Raw genomic sequence first — 22,881 nt, forward strand, 5'->3', positions numbered from 1 at the left:
CTGGGGACTAAACTCGGAAATTTTGAAGATTATACATCGTGGAGCTGTTGAACCAATGGTGCTTTATTGTGTCGCTGCTTTCGAACATGTTCTGCATAAAAAATGGGCGTAACAGAAATTGTTTCAAATTCAAAGAGGTTTCGTGTTATGCATCACATGCGCTTACCGTACAATATCGACAGACGCTGCCCTTATCTCACAGGACTCAGCATGTCAACTTCTGTCAACTGTAATACATCCGCGGGATTTGTAAGGAGTGGAACTTGAACTTCCTGCACATCATACTGCCGCCGGACATCCAGCAGATTATATGACCAACCATGTACCAGAGATCACAGCCATTCAATATACACACAGGGTTCTCGCATTTCCAGCAGCGGAACATTAGTGGGCTGCGCCTTCGTGGTATATGAGGGTGAAGACGAAGTTCATTCTGAGAAAATAAAACTAAAGGAATACTGTTCCGTGTTTCAAGCCGAGCTGCATGCAATATTGAAAGCAGTCAAGTGGTGCGTAAACAAAAATACGTGGGCGACTATACTCAGTGACTTACAAGCGGCGCTGAACTCCATAAAAGATAAATACAACTTACACAGTTTGGCAGTAAAGAGAGAATATATCAAAGTACAAGAAACATATATGTTTCGGTTGGGTGCGAGGTCATTCCGCAATAAAAGGGAACGAAACAGCTGACCAATTGGCCAAAGAAGCTTGTAATTCTAACTTGTCAGAGAGTTATACTACATGCCCAATTTCTTTTGTCAAAAGAACTGTAAAGGATGAAATGCTCTCTCGCTGGAATGAACTGTGGTTAGCAAGTAAAAATGGCTCAGTAACCAAAGACTTGTTTTTTCCAAATGTATATAGTAGGCTGGGATGCAAACATATAGTGTGCAACTTCAATTTAACTCAAGCGCTATCAGTTCATGGTAAATTCAATGCTTACTTCGAGCGATTCAAAATTCCAACACAAAATGGCTCACTGTGCTTCTGCACTGAAGACATTCAAACTGTATAACACATTCTGTTCAACTGTCCTGCTTTTGAGAGAACATGTTTTGAACTCAAGATGCATTTGTTAACTTGCAGTTGCTATTTTTGAAAAACCACTAAATTTTATATTTTATAAAAAATGCTGCACTTCTCAATTTTCAAAATTTATTGACTATGTATTTAACCATATGTAATTTGATACTGTCTACTTATTAGCTGTTTAAGATATGTATTGTATATATTATGATCTAGTAATTTTAAATATTAGTACGGTACTCTTAGTATTAAGGATTGTATATATATCATACTTTTATTTTTCCATTTCTGTTCATGTCTATTTTGCTGTTTATGTATTCTGAATTTTATCAGAGAAATTGTATATTTTGTATAAACTACAACCCTAACATACCTTATGGTAAAATAGGGTTCACAGCACTTTGGAGATTAAATAATAATAATAATAATAATAATAATAATAATAATAATAATAATAATAATAATAATAATAATAATAATAATAATTTTAGCATTAGGGGAATTATTAAGAGGGCAAAGCCATATGGCCGTACTTGTTACCAGTAATCAGTATTTATGCAAGTTATTTCATCTTGTAATTAACATTATTTAAAAATGATGATGGATTAAATTTTCGTTGTATTTCTCTTTCATGTTCCTGTTAAGCACATATCGTGGCTTTTCTATAAATTTATTTAAGCAAGGAATTATTTTGAAAATAAAAATAAAAATAAAAACCTACAACCTGTTTTCCAGTCATTGACCGGGTCAGGGATGTAATGAATGAAGCATATATAGGCTATTAGTACGACGGGGTCGCCACTCCCAAAGTTATTTATTAATGAGTGATAGATGCTATGAAATGAGAATGGAGTGTTGCTGGAATGAAAGATGACAGGGAAAACCGGATTACCCGGAGAAAAACCTGTCCCACCTCCGCTTTGTCCAGCACAAATCTCACATGAAGTGACCAGGATTTGAACCACGGTATCCAGCGGTGAGAGGCCGACGCGGAGGCTCCAAGGAATTATATTATTTGGAGGTAATTTTTCGTTATTTTAACACTGATTGACTTCACCTATTTTGATAATGTTGATTCCCACAGCGAATCTGAAATATTTGTCCCAAATTTATAACACCAAAGTAAATGGTCCGAACCATTTATATTGGTATTCACATATTTTTTGTGCAGAAAGTATCAGTCAATAGAGTGGTATTTATATAAAAGCCAATTATGACTACCAGGCTAGTTCGCCATGCTGTTTAGCGGTGCACATCTGTGAGCCTGCATCCAGAAGATAGTGGGTTCAGCCCCCACTCTCGGAAGTCGTGAAGATGGTTTTCCATTGTTTCCTATTTTCACACCTTGTAAACGTTGGGCTGTACCTCAATTAAGGCCACGGCCACTTCCTTCCCACCCCTAGCCCTTTCCTATCCCATAAGACTTACCTGTGTCGGTGCGACATGAACCAAATTGTAAAACATCAATTTAGGCTACTTCCGTCAACCTTTCAGTTGGTACACTTCACAAAGTCCCCTGCTCTGAAGGGTCTTTGGCCCACTAAAAGCAACCACTCCTCACCATGAATGCCTGCAGATTATGATGTGACGTGTGGTCAGTGTGATGAATTCTCTCGGCCGTTATTCTCGGCTTTCTTCACCGAGGTCGTCATCTCGTCAGGTAACTCCTCAGGTGTAAGCCTTTTGATGATATTGAAAATCGCTGACCTTGCCAGCACACTACTGTGAGACCACGGGGTTGGCACCATATTTCCCTAGTACAGCGGATATTATATAATGGACCACTCTTGTAATAGAGGTTATTTTTAACCATTAACATTAATGCGTATTTTTGGGTAACTGCTCTAGTTATAGCCATTAATGAAAAATAACTGCCAAGCCCATCCCTGCTATATTGGGTCTGAGCGAAGCAAAATGGAGAAAGACAGGTAGGAAGGTTCTCAGAGATTATATTGTTGTGGAGTGAAAAAGGAGTCCAAAAATTGTGTGAGAGTTTTACTGACAAAAGATATGGATGCCATGTTGGAAGTTTCCTACAAAAACGACAGGATCATAAAATTATCAATACAATTAGAGTCAACAAATTATGTGATTGTAGAGCCCACACACTGGATGCAGTGTTGATGATAAAGAAAAATTTCTTCAAGTCTTAGATGATGTGATCGATGAAAAAAATGTTATTGGAGAGCTAAATGCACAAGCGGAGTAACCTGGCAAGGCTGTGAGGATATCGTTGGGCCACAGAAGTACAGAAGGTGAACAACTGATCATCAAGAACACGTTCTTCAAAAATAAGGAGAGAGATATAGCTGGGTCGACGGAGGTCAAAGGGGTAGTATGTGGTTCTGTGGACTCACTGCTTGCTGGTAGAAGTGTGCTAATAAAACACAGGAAATGTCATTTATTCCTACCAAGTCCAATACATGCACATCCATGCCATGGACTCTGGGCAATGGTTATACTACGTGTATACGGCTAAGTCATGTAAGGACGAAAAAGCGAGTTTCCGATGCTTCAAAATGGGGACCAACCAGCTAAGGGAGACAACCCCGAAAAAAAACATTGGTGTTGTACTAACAACCCAATCTGTAAAAAAGACTTGTTACAAAATTTGAAGAAGATATAGCCGGCCTGACCTCTTTACAATGACCTTGTCAAAGACAATTGGAATCAAGAATTGGAAAGAAAGGGGAAAACTTCTTCAGAAGGGCCACAAAGGGCTGTCATGCCAGTGATGATAATGACATAAAACTTAGATTGATTATATCTATATATATAAAATTGGATGTTGGTATATTTGACGTTAATAGACTCAAAAACTACTGGATCGATTTTGCAGAAATTTTCACAATTTGTTCTTATTACATCTGAAAGGGATTATGAAGTGGTTTGAACGAAATCTGTAAGGTTGTTTTATTATTATGAGTAATTTTATGTAATTTTATTAAATTGCAAACCCGCACCAAGACTGAATCGACTTGATGCACAGATTGTCGCTAGGCGACAGCAGCTTATGCTATACCATGATAGTCCGCTAAATGAAATGGTGTGTGGCTTTTTGTGCCGGGAGTGCCCGAGAACATGTTCGGCTCGCTACGTGCAGGTCTTGTGATTTGACTCCCGTAGGCGACCTGCGCGTCGTGATGAGGATAATATTTGCTGTATATAGGAGGACGAAAACATGCCGCATTGACTTACAAAGTACCTTTCTTGATAGGAGGTGCATTCTTATGCCTATTATTTTGAAATAACAATCCAACATGCCGTGATCGGGATGTACTTTCATGTCATAGTACCAACATTGATAGGTCTGCCCATTTTGAAGAATGTAGCTGTGTATTAGACGTGTAAAATATTTAAGAAACTGTTAAAAATATAGAATATCAACAATGGAATGACAAGTTATCACCCCCATCCTAACAAAGAGCAACTGGAGGTTCCCAACGAGCAAAGGCGAGTCTATGTAATCTATAGGTCTACAGGTGGGTAAGTATGTATTGCATTTCCTCCTATACCACTCGAGCGATTTCAAGCAAACTTGCTACACTTATGACATAGTATCAGGAAACAAACCTCGTGGGGGAAAGACACCACAAGCACCCTTAAAGGGGGGGGGGGCCTTGGGGGACGAGTTACAAAAATAATAGAAAAAAATGTTGAATTCATAGTTTTCGGGGTCGCTGAGATAAATAGTGACACTCCAGATTTTAAAGTCCAATTTCAGTCACCTTCGGGGTGGGAGCGAGGAGGAGTGAGAAATAATAATAAGAAGAAGAAGAAGAATAAGAACAGAAAATAGAGCCGAATTCATCATTTTCAGGGTGGCTGAGATGAATAGTGACACTCCGGAATTTGTTTGAAGTCCAAGTTCATCACACTTTGTGGTGGTAGGGACGAGGGGAAATGATATATAAAAATAATTGGAAATAGTGTCGAATCTATAGTTTTCGGGGTTGCTGAGATGAATAGTGACACTTGGGATTTTTTTAAAAGTCCATATTCAGCATCCTTAGTGGGGGGGGGGGGGGGGAGGGCGAGGGGGAGTGAGATGTAAACATATTAATCATAGAAAATAGAAGTCGAATCCATAGTTTCGGGGTCGCTGAGATGAATAGTGACACTCCGAAATTTTTGAAAGTCCAAGTTCCTTACCCTTTGGGGGGAGGGGGGCGAGGGGTAATGTGATATAAAATTAATCGGAAATAGTGACGAATCTATAGTTTTCGGGGTTGCTGAGATGTATAGTGACACTCCAGATTTTTAAAAGTCCATGTTCACCATTAAGAGATGTTCCCTATTGAAGTGAGTTCAGCAAACTTGACGATGGGGTGGGAGTGACATAAAATTATTCGAAAATAGTGTCGAATCCATACTTTTTGGGATCGCTGAAATGAATAACACCACTCCGGATGTCGTTTAAGTCCAAGTTGAGCCCCAGTAAGCAGGGATGTGAGAAGGGGTGAAGAAAAGAAAATGTGCAAATGACCGAGATATTCGGTGTATGTATGTTCCAGCATAGGTGTCAACTAAACTTGGTACAAATATTATCTACTATCTGTAATAATTATTACTAAAAACGACCAATATTAGTGTTGAATCCATTGTTTTCTGGAATATGGGAGAGATTTCATCCAAACTTGGTACACTTATGACTTACTATCGTGAGACAAACTGCGAGGAGGTATGGTAGACCTAGCACGCCTAGGGGTGGGGTGGGAAGGGCTGAGATGTCAAAATAATAAAAAATAGTGTGGAATAGTGAGACAAATATTGATACTCTGGGCGTCGTTGTGTGTATGTTTCTTCCAACATTGCCCTCATACAAAATTGGTACACATATGACCTACTATCTGAAAAAAATACTATTGGGTAAAACACCAGTAGCACTCCTCGTGGAGGTAGTGAAATATAAAAATAAACGAAAATGACTGATATTAATGTTTAACGAGTTTGCCGAGTTGAACTGTGACACTCTGGATGGATAAGTCATACTTCACCGCAATTGGTATGGAGGTTGAGAAGGGGTGAAAATGAATGTAAAAATAACCGTCATATATGGGTGTATATTGATATATTTCAAAATAGCTCCCAACAAAACTTGGTACATATATGACTTACCGTCTGAAAAAAAATACTAGGAGATAAAACACCAATCCCCGCTGGGGGTAGGGAATTGGGGGGCATGACATTTTCCATTATTTAAAAATAATAGAAAATAATCAATATTAATGTCGAATTCATTGTCGTGACCCACTGAATATCGTTTAAGTCGACGGTTAGCCTCCATTGGGATGGTACACTGAAAGGGGTTTTGTAGTGAATAGTATAAAATGACCGAGATTAGTGTTGAATCCACTGCGTTTGGGGTCTCAAGGCTGATTGGTGAGAGACTCAATGACAGTTGAAAGCGTGTAGAACATATCTATACCGTGACTGATAAATACATGAAGTTATCACTTATTATCTTTTTGAAAGGATCAAATACTTCCCAATCAATTCAAGCCTCCACAGGGATAAAATTTTACTCAAAAATGAAATAATTTATAACTCGAAATCAAACACATCTAAATAATTCTAAAACTATATAATAGATGGTAAAAACCCATATCCCAGAAAGGAATTCTATAAAATTCACTTTAACGTAACTAACTGGTGATACTAATCTTAAAAGTAAACATCCTTAACCAACTGGGCTACGCCGGGTAGTACAGCTAGTCATATATATGCTCTAGAGAAAGCTAAAGTATGGACATGGACATGATCATGGACTTGAGCCATACGACAAATGTAACTCACAGGAAAACAAAAATTAAACAAAAAATATGCTCAGAAGACATGTGCTGCAGGGTAATCGCTAGCCTTAGTGTTAGTTAGAAATTGAAATGATGCCTATACTGAGCATATGCTAAGCTTAGAACAATTTCTCGTAGCGTGTTTTTCATTGTGTTTCTTTGAGTTCGTATCAACAACAAGATGGTGCAGTTCAGTTACTTCTACTGAATTACTTTCCAGACTATTATGCCTTTCACTGTTCCGTCTGCGATCCTCTGTGAATTTAGGAATTGCTGTCACAATCCTCCATTTTTAACTAGTTTTGTGGTGTCATTTAGTTCTATACCTCTTATTTTTAAATCATTAGAAACTGAGTCTCACCATCATCATCTTTGTGTGATGTTAAAACCACTAGCAAAAAACCCTATTTAAATTCTTTGTTCAGTTGCAGTAATTGGAGTTCGTAAATCATCTCGGGCATTCACTTCTGGTGAGTAGAACAAAGTCATGTGCTCTAGAGAGACCACTATCTCTGCTCCTTGTTGCAAAGAACTTCTCCGATTTTTCTTTTTCACAATTTTTCAATGATACAGACCACTATCTGATCTGTAGTGAACTAAGTATCTCTAGGCCTAGGGTAGAGAAAGTGAAATCTTTCTGCAAACGAATAAGGGTAGAAAATATCCAGGACGAGCAAATTAGACGGAAGTACATGGATATGATTAGTGAGAAGTTTCGGACAGTAGACAGTAAGCAGGTTCAGGATATAGAAAGTGAATGGGTGGCATACAGGGATGCTGTAGTAGAAACAGCAAGGGAATGCCTAGGAACAACTGTGTGTAAAGATGGGAAAAGGCGAACATCTTGGTGGAATGATGAAGTGAGAGCAGCCTGTAAACGTAAAAAGAAGGCTTATCAGAAATGGCTCCAAACAAGGGCCGAAAGAGAGCAAAACAAATAGTTGTTGAATCCAAAAAGAAGTCATGGGAAGATTTTGGTAATAACCTGGAAAGGCTAGATCAAGCAGCAGGGAAACCTTTCTGGACAGTAATAAAGAATCTTAGGAAGGGAGGGAAAAAGGAAATGAACAGTGTTTTGAGTAATTCAGGTGAACTCATAATGGATCCCAGGGAATCATTGGAGAGGTGAAGGGAATATTTTGAACATCTTCTCAATGTAAAAGGAAATCATCCTGGTGGTGTTGCAAACAGCCAAGCTCATGGGGAGGAGGAAAATGATGTTGGTGAAATTATGCTTGAGGAAGTGGAAAGGATAGTAAATAAACTCCATTGTCATAAGGCAGCAGGAATAGATGAAATTAGACCTGAAATGATGAAGTATAGTGGGAAGGCAGGGATGAAATGGCTTCATAGAGTAGTAAAATTAGTGTGGAGTGTTGGTAAGGTACCTTCAGATTGGACAAAAGCAGTAATTGCACCTATCTATAAGCAAGGAAACAGGAAGGATTGCAACAACTATCGAGGTATCTCATTGATTAGTATACCAGGCAAAGTATTCACTGGCATTTTGGAAGGGAGGGTGCGATCAGTCGTTGAGAGGAAGTTAGATGAAAACCAGTGTGGTTTCAGATCACAGAGAGGCTGTCAGGATCAAATTTTCAGTATGCGCCAGGTAACTGAAAAATGCTACGAGAGGAATAGGCAGTTGTGTTTATGTTTCATAGATCTAGAGAAAGCATATGACAGGGTACCAAGGGAAAAGATGTTCACCATACTGGGGGACTATGGAATTAAAGGTAGATTATTAAAATCAATCAATGGCATTTATGTTGACAATTGGGCTTCAGTGAGAATTGATGGTAGAATGAGTTCTTGGTTCAAGGTACTTACAGGAGTTAGACAAGGCTGTAATATTTCACCTTTGCTGTTCGTAGTTTACATGGATCATCTGCTGAAAGGTATAAAATGGCAGGGAGGGATTCAGTTAGGTGGAAATGTAGTAAGAAGTTTGGCCTATGCTGACGACTTGGTCTTAATGGCAGACTGTGCCGAAAGCCTGCAGTCTAATATCTTGGAACTTGAAAATAGGTGCAATGAGTATGGTATGAAAATTAGCCTCTCGAAGACTAAATTGATGTCAGTAGGTAAGAAATTTAACAGAACTGAATGTCAGATTGGTGATACAAAGCTAGAACAGGTCGATAATTTCAAGTATTTAGGTTGTGTGTTCTCCCAGGATGGTAATATAGTAAGTTAGATTGAATCAAGGTGTCGTAAAGCTAATGCAGTGAGTTCGCAGTTGCGATCAGCAGTATTCTGTAAGAAGGAAGTCAGCTCCCAGACGAAACTATCTTTACATCGGTCTATTTTCAGACCAACTTTGCTTTACGGGAGCGAAAGCTGGGTGGACTCAGGATATCTTATTCATAAGTTAGAAGTAACAGACATGAAAGTAGCAAGAATGATTGTTGGTACAAACAGGTTGGAACAATGGCAGGAGGAATGAGGAGATAAAGGCTAATTTAGGAATGAACTCGATGGATGAAGCTGTACGCATAAACCAGCTTCGGTGGTGGGGTCATGTGAGGCGAATGGAGGAGGATAGGTTACCTAGGAGAATAATGACTCTGCTATGGAGGGTAAGAGAAGTAGAGGTAGACCAAGACGATGATGGTTAGACTCGGTTTCTAACAATTTAAAGATAAGAGGTATAGAACTAAATGAGGCCACAACACTAGTTGCAAATCGAGGATTGTGGCGACGTTTAGTAAATTCTCAGAGGCTTGCAGACTGAACGCTGAAAGGCATAACAGTCTATAATGATAATGTATGTATGTATGTATGTATCTGTATGTATGTTTTGCCTTTTGTCACTGTTGTTCAGGATGTTGCGGGCCCCTGTCAGACAATCAGACGTTACATTCTCCCAATTGCTGAAGTCAGTTTCGTACTTCTTCACATTTGTATCACTTTTTCTCTGCTAACGTGTAAATGATAAACAATAATACCGGAATAATCTCTCCGAAGGAGTAGCATTATCAACTCGAGTTAAGTTATAATTGGCATACCAACTGACCAAGAACACATCCAATAAAAAGTGTCTCTCCCAAACAACTAAAATGAAGCACTACCTGACTGTCATCTGCCCTGAAGCCTTATATGCATCAGAATGATTAATATTCAACAGGAAGGGGCTCGTGGATAAGCTCAAAATCCAGGAGAGAAAAATACCAAGGAAGATATGAGGACCAGTGAAGGAAGGGAATGAATTCAAGAGTTCTACAAATACTGTGGCCAGCATTTTATAGACATGTCTACAGGATACAGGGAGATGTTCAATAAATTTCCAATTTCTTTGCAATCATTTAAGAAAAGGCTAGGAAAACAACAGATAGGGAATCTGCCACCTGGGCGACTGCCCTAAATGCAGATCAGTAGTGATTGATGTGGTCTTTCCCCTTTTGTTTCAGAGCTGGTCTGGAGTTCTACGCTATGCAGTCAGCTTCTCGTTTACTGGCAAAAGTGACCATGGTTGATGGAAGTAAACAAAGATTTCCAGCAATTGGGAGGAAGAGAATGAGACTTGAAAGATCGGACATCTTTCATGAAGGTGCTTAAACAAAAGAGGTTCCAGAACAAACCACTGGGAAGGAAGACAGGTACCCTCTGAACAACACAGCCAGAGAATGTGCAAGGATCACAGCCCATCCCAAACACAACAGTTGAACATCATGGTCCTTAGTTGGCCCAAATGAAACAAGAAGAATATTGGAAATAATAATTATGCCATGGAATGTCAGTCATTAAACAGAAAAGGCTTCACTGAAATATTGGAAATTAGAGAGAAAAGAATTCTCACATAATTTGAGAAATATCGAAGGCCTAGTACCAGAAGATGGGGGAATACTAGAGATGTCAGAATTCAGAACTCTTCTCCCAGATGGAGAGGCTCTCTCAGTGTGCCAGGATGGAGGGTTGTGGCTGCGGGAAAGACATAAGAGACTGACAGACCTAGGCTCTCAGGCAGTCTATTGTTTCCAGGAAAAACTTCTGATGTTATCTCCTGGTCAGAGGAAAGAAAGAAACTACATTGAGACAAGATGCATACGGGAGGGTGTATTTTGAAATACCACTAGACTGAGGCAGCTTGAACTGAAGGCGAGCACTAGAAATGCTGTGATATGAGCATAACATGCAAGCATCAACTGTACCATCATCAAACACGCTTCTCCTTTTGTCATCATCTCTGGGCTGGCGAATGTTCCACCTGTTGAGTGGCAGTTGCTCGTAGTCATCAAGAGATTTGAGGTGCACCATCTCCATGTCCGGGACTCCCTTACGGAACCTGTAACATGACATAGAGTGCGTGAAACACTTCCACGAGCAGAACATCTCCGTCCTCGTGGCATCACTTCCTGGGTTCCCAGCTTCATCATCAGGGAGGGCTTCAACAGACTTTGGAGGAACCATACTTTTTTACAAATTTTCTTTTATTCTTCCACCTAATCAATACATAGTTTATATCATCGAATAGCACTAGTTCATTGGAGCCATACTCAGCTGTTCGCCCTACACAGTGTCATTAAATTCAAATGGGGTTGAATCTTACAAGTTAAAATTACAAAATACACATATATACACAACTAGCAAGATACCCGTGCTTTGCTACGGTATTATACTGAAATTTATAATTGAATGCTTAACGTTTTATATATAATCTGCCGATATTTGCGATCTGCCTCGTTTCCTGAGAGATTACAGCGAAGTTCCTCCCGTTTTTCAATCTTTTTTTCCAGCAATCGATTTTGTACTTCCTGGGCTAGGTCCAGGTATTCCACCCGGTCAGTTGGGTCCCTAAATCTTTGCCATGTTTTTCTATAAGCATTTTTAATGTGGATCAAATCCTTGAGGAGATCCGGCGTGGTGTCGTCTTGGGTGCCTTGGCAGTACTGAACTGGCGGCCGGACTGCATTCATAGTCATTACCCGTCCAGGACCCGTTTCCAGCATGGTCCGCACATTTTGACGACGGTCCAGAATATTATTATTATTATTATTATTATTATTATTATTATTATTATTATTATTATTATTATTATTATTATTATTCAAGTGCCATATCCGGTTGCCCAGACGTCGGCGATTACTCTAGAGAAAGTTTTTCTGTCTTCTGCTAGTCGGAAGAGTCTCTCAGTTGTCTCAATACCGGTCCACTGCTTGATGTTGTGTAACCATGTTATCTCTGGTCTGCCAACTCGCCGTCTGCCCTCTATTTTACCTTGGAGAATGAGTTTTATGAGGCCATATTTGTTTCCTCTTAATATGTGGCCTAGATAAGCTGTTTTGCGAACTTTTATAGTTGTTATTAGTTCTTGCTTTGTCCTAGCTCTCCTTAGGACTTCATCGTTTGTTATCATATCTGTCCAGGGTATTCTAAGCATTCTTCTGTGCAACCACATTTCAAAGGCGGCAAGTCGTTTGATACTTGCGGCTTTTAAGGTCCATGTTTCTGCTCCATATAACAGTACTGTCCAGATGTAGCACTTCATTAATCTCTGTCAGAGCTTCAGATTTAGATGATTATTACAGAACAAAGAGCTCATCCTGCGAAATGCAGCTCTAGTGTTCTCAATTCTGCATCTGATTTCCTTATCTGGATCCATACTCTCTGTTATTATGCTGCCGAGGTACTTGAACTGGTGGACTTGTTCTATTTTACGGTTGTTTAATGACAAGGTGACATTTGCATTACTATTTCTGCTAAATACCATTAACTTAGTTTTTCCTACATTTATATTGAGACCATACTGTAAACCTCTGACATGGATTCTGTTCAGGAGTTCTTGAAGGCCTTCTATAGTGTTGCACAGAATCAGAGTGTCATCTGCATATCTAATATTATTGATCAAAACACCATTTACTTTCACCCCCAGTTCAACATCATGCAAAGCTTCTTTAAAAATGATGTCAGAATAGATATTAAAAAGGAGCGGCGAGAGAATACAACCTTGGCGTACCCCTCTTCTGATTTTCACATCTGATGTATTGGTTTGGTTGATTTTGACTGTTGCTTGTTGGCCCCAGTAGAGATTCTGTATGATACGTATGTCTTTTCCATCGAGATGTTTTCGTTGGAGAATCTCTATCAATTTTTCATGTTTCACTCTATCAAAAGCTTTCTCATAGTCAATGAAACATGCAAATACATCTTTGTGTAGTTGGCGGAATTTTTGGAGCAGGACATTGACGCTGAATAAGGCTTCTCGTGTGCCAAAGGCATTTCTGAAACCCATTTGGTTGTCATCCAAGTCTATTTCGCACTTTGTTCTAATGCGTGCGTGTATTATACGTAAGAATGCTTTTAGCATATGACTCATCAGACTTATGAGACGGTAGTCACTGCATTTCTTTGGACGAGACTTTTTAGGTATTGCGATGAACGTCGATTGCAACCAGTCCTCTGGGATTATTCCAGTATCATAAATTGTATTGAAAAGTTTACCAATTTGGTCAACATTCTCTTCAGTTATTAGTTTTAGAACCTCGGCTGGTATCTGGTCTGGACCTACTGCTTTACCATTAGGTGATTTTATGAGGGAATGTAATACTTCTTCTTTTGTTATTTTTGGACCTTTCGCATTGTGTAAGTACACAATTTCACCTCTGTCATCACTGAACAATTCGTTTATGTATTCTGTCCAGGTCTGTATGACTTTTTGTTCATCTAGGATGGGTTTGCTGGTGTCATCAAAGAGAGTCATTGGCGTCTGTTTTCTGTACAGCCCAGCTATCTCTTTTACTTTCTTGTATAACTTGAAACTATCATGGTCTTTATTTAGTTCTTCCATTTCTTCACAGTTCATTGTCATCCATCTTTCCTTGGCTAATCTCATTTCCTTCTTAATCTCCCTTTGTGTCTGTCGCTAGCTGTCTTCCCTGCCCTTTTCTTGTCTTCTCCGTTCCATTAGATCAAGTATTTCATCAGTCATCCATCTCTGCTTCTTTTGCCTTGTTGGTGTAAGACGATCCTTACAGACTTTTAACAGTGTATCATGTAATATTTTCCATTGATATTCTGTACTGTTGTCATTGTTGTTACTATTGTTTGTTTGCATTTTGTTGTTCAGGTCTTGTATTACTGCTTTTTTAATTGTACTATCTTGCAATTTGGTAACATCAAACTTGTTAGACACTTGCTTTGATGTGGTGGTTTTCAATTTAAATCTGATATCTGCCACTAATGGCACATGGTCGGATCCAATATCTGCTCCAGGATACGTTGTTGCTCGTTTAACAATATTTCTAAATCTTTTGTTAACCAGAATATAATCAATCTGATTCCTGATTGGTCTTCCTGTTTCCTTTTCTAGTGGTGAAATCCATGTGTAGAGGCGCCGTTTATGAAGTTTGAACCAAGTGTTACAAACAACTAGATCTTGCTCTTGGCAGAATTGGAATAGTCTGTCACCTCTTTGGTTAGCTGAACCCAATCCATATTCTCCCACTAAGTCAGACCTTCTACCTTGCCCAATTTTGGCATTGAAAGCTCCTGATATTATTATTATGTCAGTGCTGTTGAGTTCTTTACACACCTTATTCAGCATTTCATAGAACTAATCAACGTCCTTGTCATGTTTTGTGTCCCCTGTTGGAGCATATACTTGTATAATGCTTACATTAAAGGGCTGACTCTGCATCTGTAACAGCATTATACGGTCAGAGATTGGTATGAAGTTTTTGACATATCTGACATAGTTCGCTGAAATGAACATACCTACTCCATTCCAGTGATTGCGGTCTTGTGGGTCCCTGCCAGAGTAGTAGAGTGTGCCATGTTCATGGCGACACAATCCAGAACCTGGCCAGCGTAGCTCACTGATTCCTAAGATGTTCATTTTCAATCGCCTGGCTTCTTGAATCATATTGTCCAGCTTTCCAGCTGCATATAAACTTCTAACGTTCCATGTAGCTATACGTAGTTGATTTTTAATTATGTTAAACCGGGGAATTCTTGGCACCCCTTGCCCACTAAAGGGCTGCCCGGGACTAGGGGTCTTTGATTTATTCTTTCTCTCCATAGTAACTTCCTGGGAATATTGTCACTGGGGTGGTTTCCCGTTGCCTTCCCCTGTATAAATACAGCCGCTCCTAACATGGAGAACAGACGCTGGGTGTAGCCGCCCACTCTGGATCAGACGCTACACGTCGTATCAAAATGTGCCCTTCTTAAGATGGCTGACAAAATGGGCAGGCTCTGTGTCCTAGGCAACCGCGTGAAAAGAGAGTAGAGTGCACATCTTCTTTGTGGTCTCCATGGTAGTGATGGCAGACGAGACAAAATGGGTGCCAGTTAGGGCAAAATGTTTAAAATAGATATAGTGAGTTTCCATCTAAGTAGTGATATCTGTGGAACTATTGTAGCAGTGAACAAGATGGCAGATATTTAGGGCACAAAACTGATAATAAATATGACCCTAAAACACTATTAAATGAACGTGGACTCACTAGATAACACTAGCATAAACTCAGCACCCAAAATAAAATCACAAATACCCTCTGGAAACCACAAACGAAGCGCAGTTCTTCTTAACAGATGGATATAAGACGCACTACCACTACACATCTTATTAAAATATTATTATTATTATTATTATTATTATTATTATTATTACTGATGTTCTGGACCCCACAGCAAGATGCAAGTCCTCTACTTGGCAGTAAATTACATCTGCTGCCATCGTCATTGATGACAATATGACTAGCACCATTGTCGCCCGTAGGCAAGTGCGCAGGACTTCTGGCGATACGAATGACATATTTCTGTGCATTATTGACCTTATTATAGAGGTGAACAATTGAACGGACAATCTCATTCCTATTGTTTATTTCAAATGTGTTTAAATTTTTATTTATATGCCAGAAGAATCTACTGTAATCTAAGAAGGTTCTCCAAAGGAAAAGATGGCTCTTGAAAACGAACCCAGGAAAGATTAAAAATGATCGGTTTATGATCAGAATAAGTACATTGAAAATCCACAGCCTGTTTCCAGTCATTCAACCGGGTCAGGAATGGAATGAATAAGCCCCCAGCTAGCGGTGAGGATAGGAATTGTGCCGGCTGCTGAAGCCTGTCGCACTCCTCTGGGGCAATGATTAATGGATGACAAATGAAATGAAATTATATTGGAGAGTGTTGCTGGAATGAATGATGATGGGGAAAACCGGAGTATCCGGAGAAAAACCTGACCCGCCTCCGCTTTGTCCAGCACAAATCTCACATGGAGTGACCGGGATTTGAACCACAAAACCCAGCGGTGAGAGTCCAGCGCGCTGCCGCCTGAGCCAAGGGGGCTCCTTATAAGTATATTATGAACAGTAAAATCAATTGGTCTCACCTCCGTTTCACCCCACCGTGGTTAAGTTGATTTACCCTCCCCCCCAAAAAGAAGGCGTGTTTCTTTATGTTTAAAGGAGATTCCAAATACCAATGTTCACGTGTGTTACCTTCAGTTTTGAGATATAAGTATTTCCATAAAAATAATTCACTTTTTTTTTCACTTACTTTCACACTCCCCCCCCCTTAAGTGAATTTTCCGGCAAAAAATATTTGTTTCTTTAATAGTAAAGGATCTTCTAAATACCGATTATCTTCAGTTTTTGTGATATGTGTCCTCATGAAACGAATTCAACTCCTTTTGACACCCGCCCTAAAGATGATACCCCCCCCCCCCCCCCAATACGCATCGTTTTATTTTTAAAGAAGATCTAAATACCAATTTTCACGTCTGTAACAACTTTAGTTTTTATTAGATGTAAGTATCCTCATACAATTCATTCAATTAATTTTTCAATTCTTCACCCCCCTCCTCCCTTCATTGGATTTTCCGAGAATACCTGTTTCTTTACTTTAACAGGAGATTCCAAATACCAGTTTTTACGTCTGTAACATTTTACGTTTCTGAGATATACTGTATAGATATAGTCTTTATAAAAATTCACCCCAATTTGTCACTCCTGTTTGACCCCCATTAACCCCTTACTGCACGACATTTTTTTCTTCCTGAAAAAATTCCTACTGCTTAAACACAGTGTCCTGACTTACGGAAAAATAGTTTTAAAAATCTTAACTTCATTTGGCAGATCTTTGTTATTGGTTTATGGTTTGTGCCATATATGGGACAGCATGCAATAACGGTTATCATTTGATGGTATCAGTGGTAACTTGGAAACAGAAAATAGCATACCGGTACATTCAGAGAGGGTTATACATATCCAGTTAAAAGTACTATACTTAGCAGTTTAGTTTTAATCTATGAAAATGACAAAAGGTTTCAGAAATTACACTAATTTAACAAGTCCTCACAAACCATGGTGCAATAACAGTGAGTTCTTATGACACTTGTACACAAATAGAGCTAGTTCTTACAACATGACACTAATCTAGCTAGTCCTCATGAAACTTCATGAAGCTATTTCTGTCCTATTTAAACACAATTCTGCATTGCACTTCTGACAAGTTACAAAAGATTTTCCTGTGCAGTCTGGGTACTTGCAATGACCACGTTTTTCCAGCCAGGTCGGTATGTGATTTACTCCATCCTGTCATACAACACGCTGTAGGACTTCTGTTGCAGACCCCCTCTTCGTTTTAATATCCAGATGTTTTTGGACTTCGTTGCTTGGCCTACCTCGTTTTCTTGATACCGTTTTCCCTGCTCTACAGAGAGCATTCGCAACAGCTACCTTGAAATCAACCAGGGGTATGTAGTAGGAGTTATTTCTTCTCCAGAGCAACCAGCTATTTACTCAAACTGAGTCTATGAGGTGAAAGAATATCTTCAGATACCACTTCTTTGAACTGATTTGAATCCTGTAATATGTCATATTTCTTTCCTTCTATACGTAATGCACTATTATCTTCTGATAGATCAGGGTCGTCACTAATATTCCTGTCGGGTATAATTAGTATGCGAGTTGAAGAGGCACAAAACTTTCCTACATCCATTGCAGTAAACCAACTGAAAGGAAAGAGATTGGACTGTTATACTACTCTGACCACAACTTGTTGGTCATGAAATGCCATCTGAAATTGAAGAAATTGAAGAAAGGAAAGAATGCAAAAAGATGGGATCTAGACAAGTTGAAAGAAAAGAGTGTGATGGATTGTTTCAAGGAACATGTTGCACAAGGACTAAATGAAAAGGCCGAAGGAAACACAGTAGAGGAAGAGTGGAGAGTCATGAAAAATGAAGTCAGTAGGGCTGCTGAAGAAATGTTAGGAAGGAAGAAAAGATCAACTAAGAATCAGTGGATAACTCAGGAGATACTAGACCTGATTGATGAACGACGAAAATACAAGAATGCTAGAAATGAAGAGGGCAGAAAAGAATACAGGCGATTAAAGAATGAAGTGGACAGAAAGTGCAAGGTAGCTAAGGAAGAATGGCTGAAGGAAAAGTGCAAGGATGTCGAAGGCTGTATGGTCCTGGGAAAGGTAGATGCTGCATACAGGAAAATCAAGGAAACCTTTGGAGAAAGAAAATCTAGGTGCATGAATATTAAGAGCTCAGATGGAAAGCCACTTCTAGGGAAAGAAGACAAAGCAGAAAGATGGCAGGAGCATATCCAACAGTTGTATCAAGGTAACGATGTAGATAATTTCGTTTTGGAATATGAAGAGGCTGTTGATGCTGATGAAATGGGAGACCCAATTTTGAGGTCAGAGTTTGACAGAGCTGTGAGTGACCTAAATAGGAACAAGGCACCTGGAATTGATGATATTCCCGCTGAATTACTGACTGCCTTAGGAGAAACCAGCATGGTAAGGTTATTTCGTTTAGTGTGCAAGATGTATGAGACAGGAGAAGTCCCATCCGATTTTCAGCAGAATGTTGTTATACCTATTCCCAAGAAAGCCGGTGCTGACAGGTGTGAAAACTACCGCACTATTAGTTTAGTATCTCATGCCTGCAAAATTTTAACACGTATTATTTACAGAAGAATGGAAAAACAAGTTGAAGCTGAGTTGGGGGAAGATCAATTTGGCTTCAGAAGAAATGTAGGAACACGTGAAGCAATCCTGACTTTACGTCTGATCTTAGAGGATCGAATCAAGAAGGACAAGCCCACGTACATGGCATTCGTAGATCTAGAAAAGGCATTCGATAATGTTGATTGGACCAGGCTATTTATGATTCTGAAGATGATAGGGATCAGATACCGAGAACGAAGAATTATCTACAACCTGTATAAAAATCAGTCTGCAGTGATAAGAATCGAGGGCTTTGAAAAAGAAGCAGCAATTCAGAAAGGAGTGAGGCAAGGCTGCAGTTTGTCCCCTCTCCTTTTCAATGTTTACATAGAACAGGCAGTAAAGGAAATCAAAGAGAAATTTGGAAAGGGAATTACAGTCCAAGGAGAGGAAATCAAAACCTTGAGATTTGCCGATGATATTGTTATTTTATCTGAGACTGCAGAAGATCTTGAGAAGTTGCTGAATGGTATGGATGAAGTCTTAGGTAAGGAGTACAAGATGAAAATAAATAAGTCCAAAACAAAAGTAATGGAGTGCAGTCGAACGAAGGCAGGTGATGTAGGGAATATTAGATTAGGAAACGAAGTCTTAAAGGAAGTAGATGAATATTGTTATTTGGGTAGTAAAATAACCAACGATGGCAGAAGTAAGGAGGACATAAAATGCAGACTAGCACAAGCAAGGAAGAGCTTTCTTAAGAAAAGAAATTTGCTCACTTCAAACATTGATATCGGAATTAGAAAGATGTTTTTGAAGACTTTTGTGTGGAGCGTGGCATTGTATGGAAGTGAAACATGGACGATAACTAGCTCAGAAAGAAAGAGAATAGAAGCTTTTGAAATGTGGTGTTACAGAAGAATGCTGAAGGTGAGATGGATAGATCGAATCACGAATGAAGAGATACTGAATCGAATTGGTGAGAGGAGATCGATTTGGCTAAATTTGACGAGAAGAAGAGATAGAATGATAGGACACATCTTAAGACACCCAGGACTTGTTCAGTTGGTTTTTGAAGGAAGTGTAGGTGGCAAGAACGGTAGGGGTAGACCAAGGTATGAATATGACAAACAGATTAGAGCAGATGTAGGATGCAATAGCTACGTAGAAATGAAAAGGTTAGCACAGGATAGGGTGGCATGGAGAGCTGCATCAAACCAGTCTATGGACTGATGACTCAAACAACAACACTTCCAGTAGCAAGAAATAGGTTATGTCACAACTGCATGTTGTGCCATATCTGTCACAAACCTAATTTGAAAGATTATAATTACTCCAGTAGACAAATGTTCAAATTTACCTCTTTACAGCTGTCCTGACATATCAATGCTTCCACAGTAATTTTATAAAAACACAAATCGAACTATTACTGTACGAAATACAACTCTCTTGTGGTCAGATATCTAGTCCAACTGCTTACAACACAAACAAGGAAAGAATGTCAAATAGTTCCTCACTCCCTCAGCAGATGGCACATGCTGCTCGCATCCAGTTATTGTTGACAGTGTACCATATCTGTCACTCCAAAAACAAAAAAATTAATGTTTCTGTATTTTTAAAAGAGATTCCATATACTAACTGTCTGGTCTGTTATATCTTCAGTTTCTGAGATATAAGTATCCTCATTAAAGACATTCAACCCCTTATTCACACTTTTCACCCCTCCTATTGGGTTTTACAGAAAACAAAAAAATACATGTTCTTTTATTTTTAAAGGAGATTCATAATATCAATTTTTACGTCTGCAAACTTTTGAAGTTTTGAGATATAGATACACTAATTTTTAAAAACACACCCCCTTTCACTCCCACTATTTGGATTTTCCAAAAACAAAAAAGTACATATTTCTTTATTTTTTAAAGGAGATCCCAAATACCTCTTTTCAGGTCTGTAACATCTTCAGTTCCTGAGATATAAGTATCCTCTTTAAAGGCATTCAACCCATTTTTCACTCCTTTTCACCCCTCCTATTTGGATTTTCCGAAAACAAAAAAAATACATGTTTCTTTATTTTGAAAAGAGATTCTAAATACCAATTTCTATGTCTGTAAACTTTTACAGTTTTGAGATATAGATACACTCATTTTAAAAATTCACCCCCCATTATTTGGATTTTCCAAAAACAAAAAATTACCTGTTTCTTTATTTTTAAAGGAGGTTCCAAATTTAAATTTTTATTACTATATCATCTTCAGTTTTTGAGATATAAGTCTCCTCATAAAAGGTCTTCAACCCCTTTCCCCCCTTTTTTCACCCCCTTTCATGGGATTTTCGGAAAACAAAAAATACGTGTGTCTTTATTTTAAAGGAGATTCCAAATGCCAATTTTTATTACTCTAAACCTTTAAGTTTTTGAGATATTTATATTCTCATTTTAAAAATGAACCCCCCTTTTCACCCCTTTAGCGATGGAATAACCAAAAATCCTCCCTTAGCGAGCACTTACATGTTAATATGAATGTATCTCCAAAATTTCATTTCTCTATGTCCAGTAGTTTCAGGTCAGTGATGATGAATCAGTCAGTCAGTCAGTCAGTCAGTCAGTCAGTCAGTCAGTCAGTCAGTCAGTCAGGACAAGTTATTTTATATATATAGATTAAAAAGTTCAAACACTTAACACTTGGAGTAAATGGATGAGAGTTACAAAATGAGTTGGTCACAGAATTCAAGTAACATGATATTTAGAGATAATTCTGTGCAGCTGCATTTCATGAAATGAAAATGACATAGAACGTAATTGTCTAATAATCCTTCAAGAGAATCATTATAAAAGTATGAATATTACAAAGAATGTATCATTCAAAAACTGAAATTAACACAGTATTGATACACGCAAAATCTGTTAATTGTTGAGGTACATGCTGACTTCTTCTTCTGTGAATCTGTCTTGAGACAGGTATCAACTGGACATTCTCCATGATTCTCTATGATTCTCTGTCCTGAGCATCTTGCTTCAGTTGTTCATATTTTATTCCCTTGTTTGACATCTGTTAAGATTCCAAACCTTCTTCCTCTTCCTTTTCTTCCATCTATTTTTCCCTCCATCACCTTCTTTGAAGACAATTTCTACGTAGTATGTGAACCAACCAGGATATTTTCCTCTTCCTTATTGTTTTCATCAGGTGTCTCTTCTCTCCTACTTTTCTTAGCACTTCATTATTTCTCACTTTATCTGTCCACTTCACTTTTTCCATTCTTCTCCACAACCATATTTCTTTCTCTTTCTTTCTTTATGTCCATGTTTAGCTCCAGATGATCCCACACTTTACAAACCTCTTTCTTACCGATTGCCTGAGATGTCCAAAGTCCTTTCACCTTTCCGAAAGCTTCTTTTACCACAACCAACTGACTGACCAATACCGATCTGCATTTAGGGCAGTCACCCAGGTGGCAGATTCCCTGTCTGTTGTTTTCCTAGCCTTTCCTTGGATAATTTCAAATAAATTGCAAATTTATTGAACATCTCCCTTGGTAAGTTATTCCAATCCCTAACTCCCCTTCCTAAAACTGAATATTTGCCCCAATTTTTCCTCTTGAATTCCAACTTTATCTTCATATTGTGATCTTTCCTACTTTTAAAGAAACCACTCACACTTTTTCATCTACTAATATCATTCCATGCCATATCTCCCCTGACAGCTCAGAACATACCACTTATTAAAAAGTTACAAATAGTTTATTAATATCCACCTGTTCAATACAATCCAATCAATATAATTAGGATACAATTATTACAAAGCATTTAATATGGGACATGGCAAGCATCTTCAGCTATTAACTACTCTAAGTTAGGTCAGGGCCCTGAGTCAGATGTTATACTCTTAAAATAGTTTATAATAATATTGTAATTAATGGTCATTAGTTCTCCAAAGCAAAGGAAGTTATGCTAATTTTAAATTAAGTCTTAAAACTTTAATAAGATAGGGACTTCATATGTAACAGGGATAAAGTTTCTTACAATGTCAAAATTATGTAAATATTGATTCTATGATTAATGATCAAAATTGTAAAAAAACCTTAATATTTACAATACTGTAGTATTTTCCAATGATTACAAATATTGTGTACACCGTCAGTTATATGATGTGTT

General features: G+C 38.5%; 1 protein-coding gene across 3 annotated transcripts in view; it reads right to left on the reverse strand.

The window, feature by feature from the left end:
• The window catches only part of LOC136884087 (5-formyltetrahydrofolate cyclo-ligase), a 108,442-nt gene that overhangs the window by 15,876 nt on the left and 69,685 nt on the right, over positions 1 to 22,881 (reverse strand). For all 3 annotated transcript variants that reach the window (XM_067156115.2, XM_067156116.2, XM_068229786.1), the window contains exon 4: positions 10,973 to 11,106. In XM_067156115.2, coding sequence (XP_067012216.2) covers positions 10,973 to 11,106 — 134 coding nt within the window. The remainder of the gene's footprint in view (positions 1 to 10,972; positions 11,107 to 22,881) is intronic.

This window comes from Anabrus simplex, chromosome 12 (genome assembly GCF_040414725.1).
Source record: "Anabrus simplex isolate iqAnaSimp1 chromosome 12, ASM4041472v1, whole genome shotgun sequence".
Lineage (NCBI taxonomy): Eukaryota > Metazoa > Arthropoda > Insecta > Orthoptera > Tettigoniidae > Anabrus > Anabrus simplex.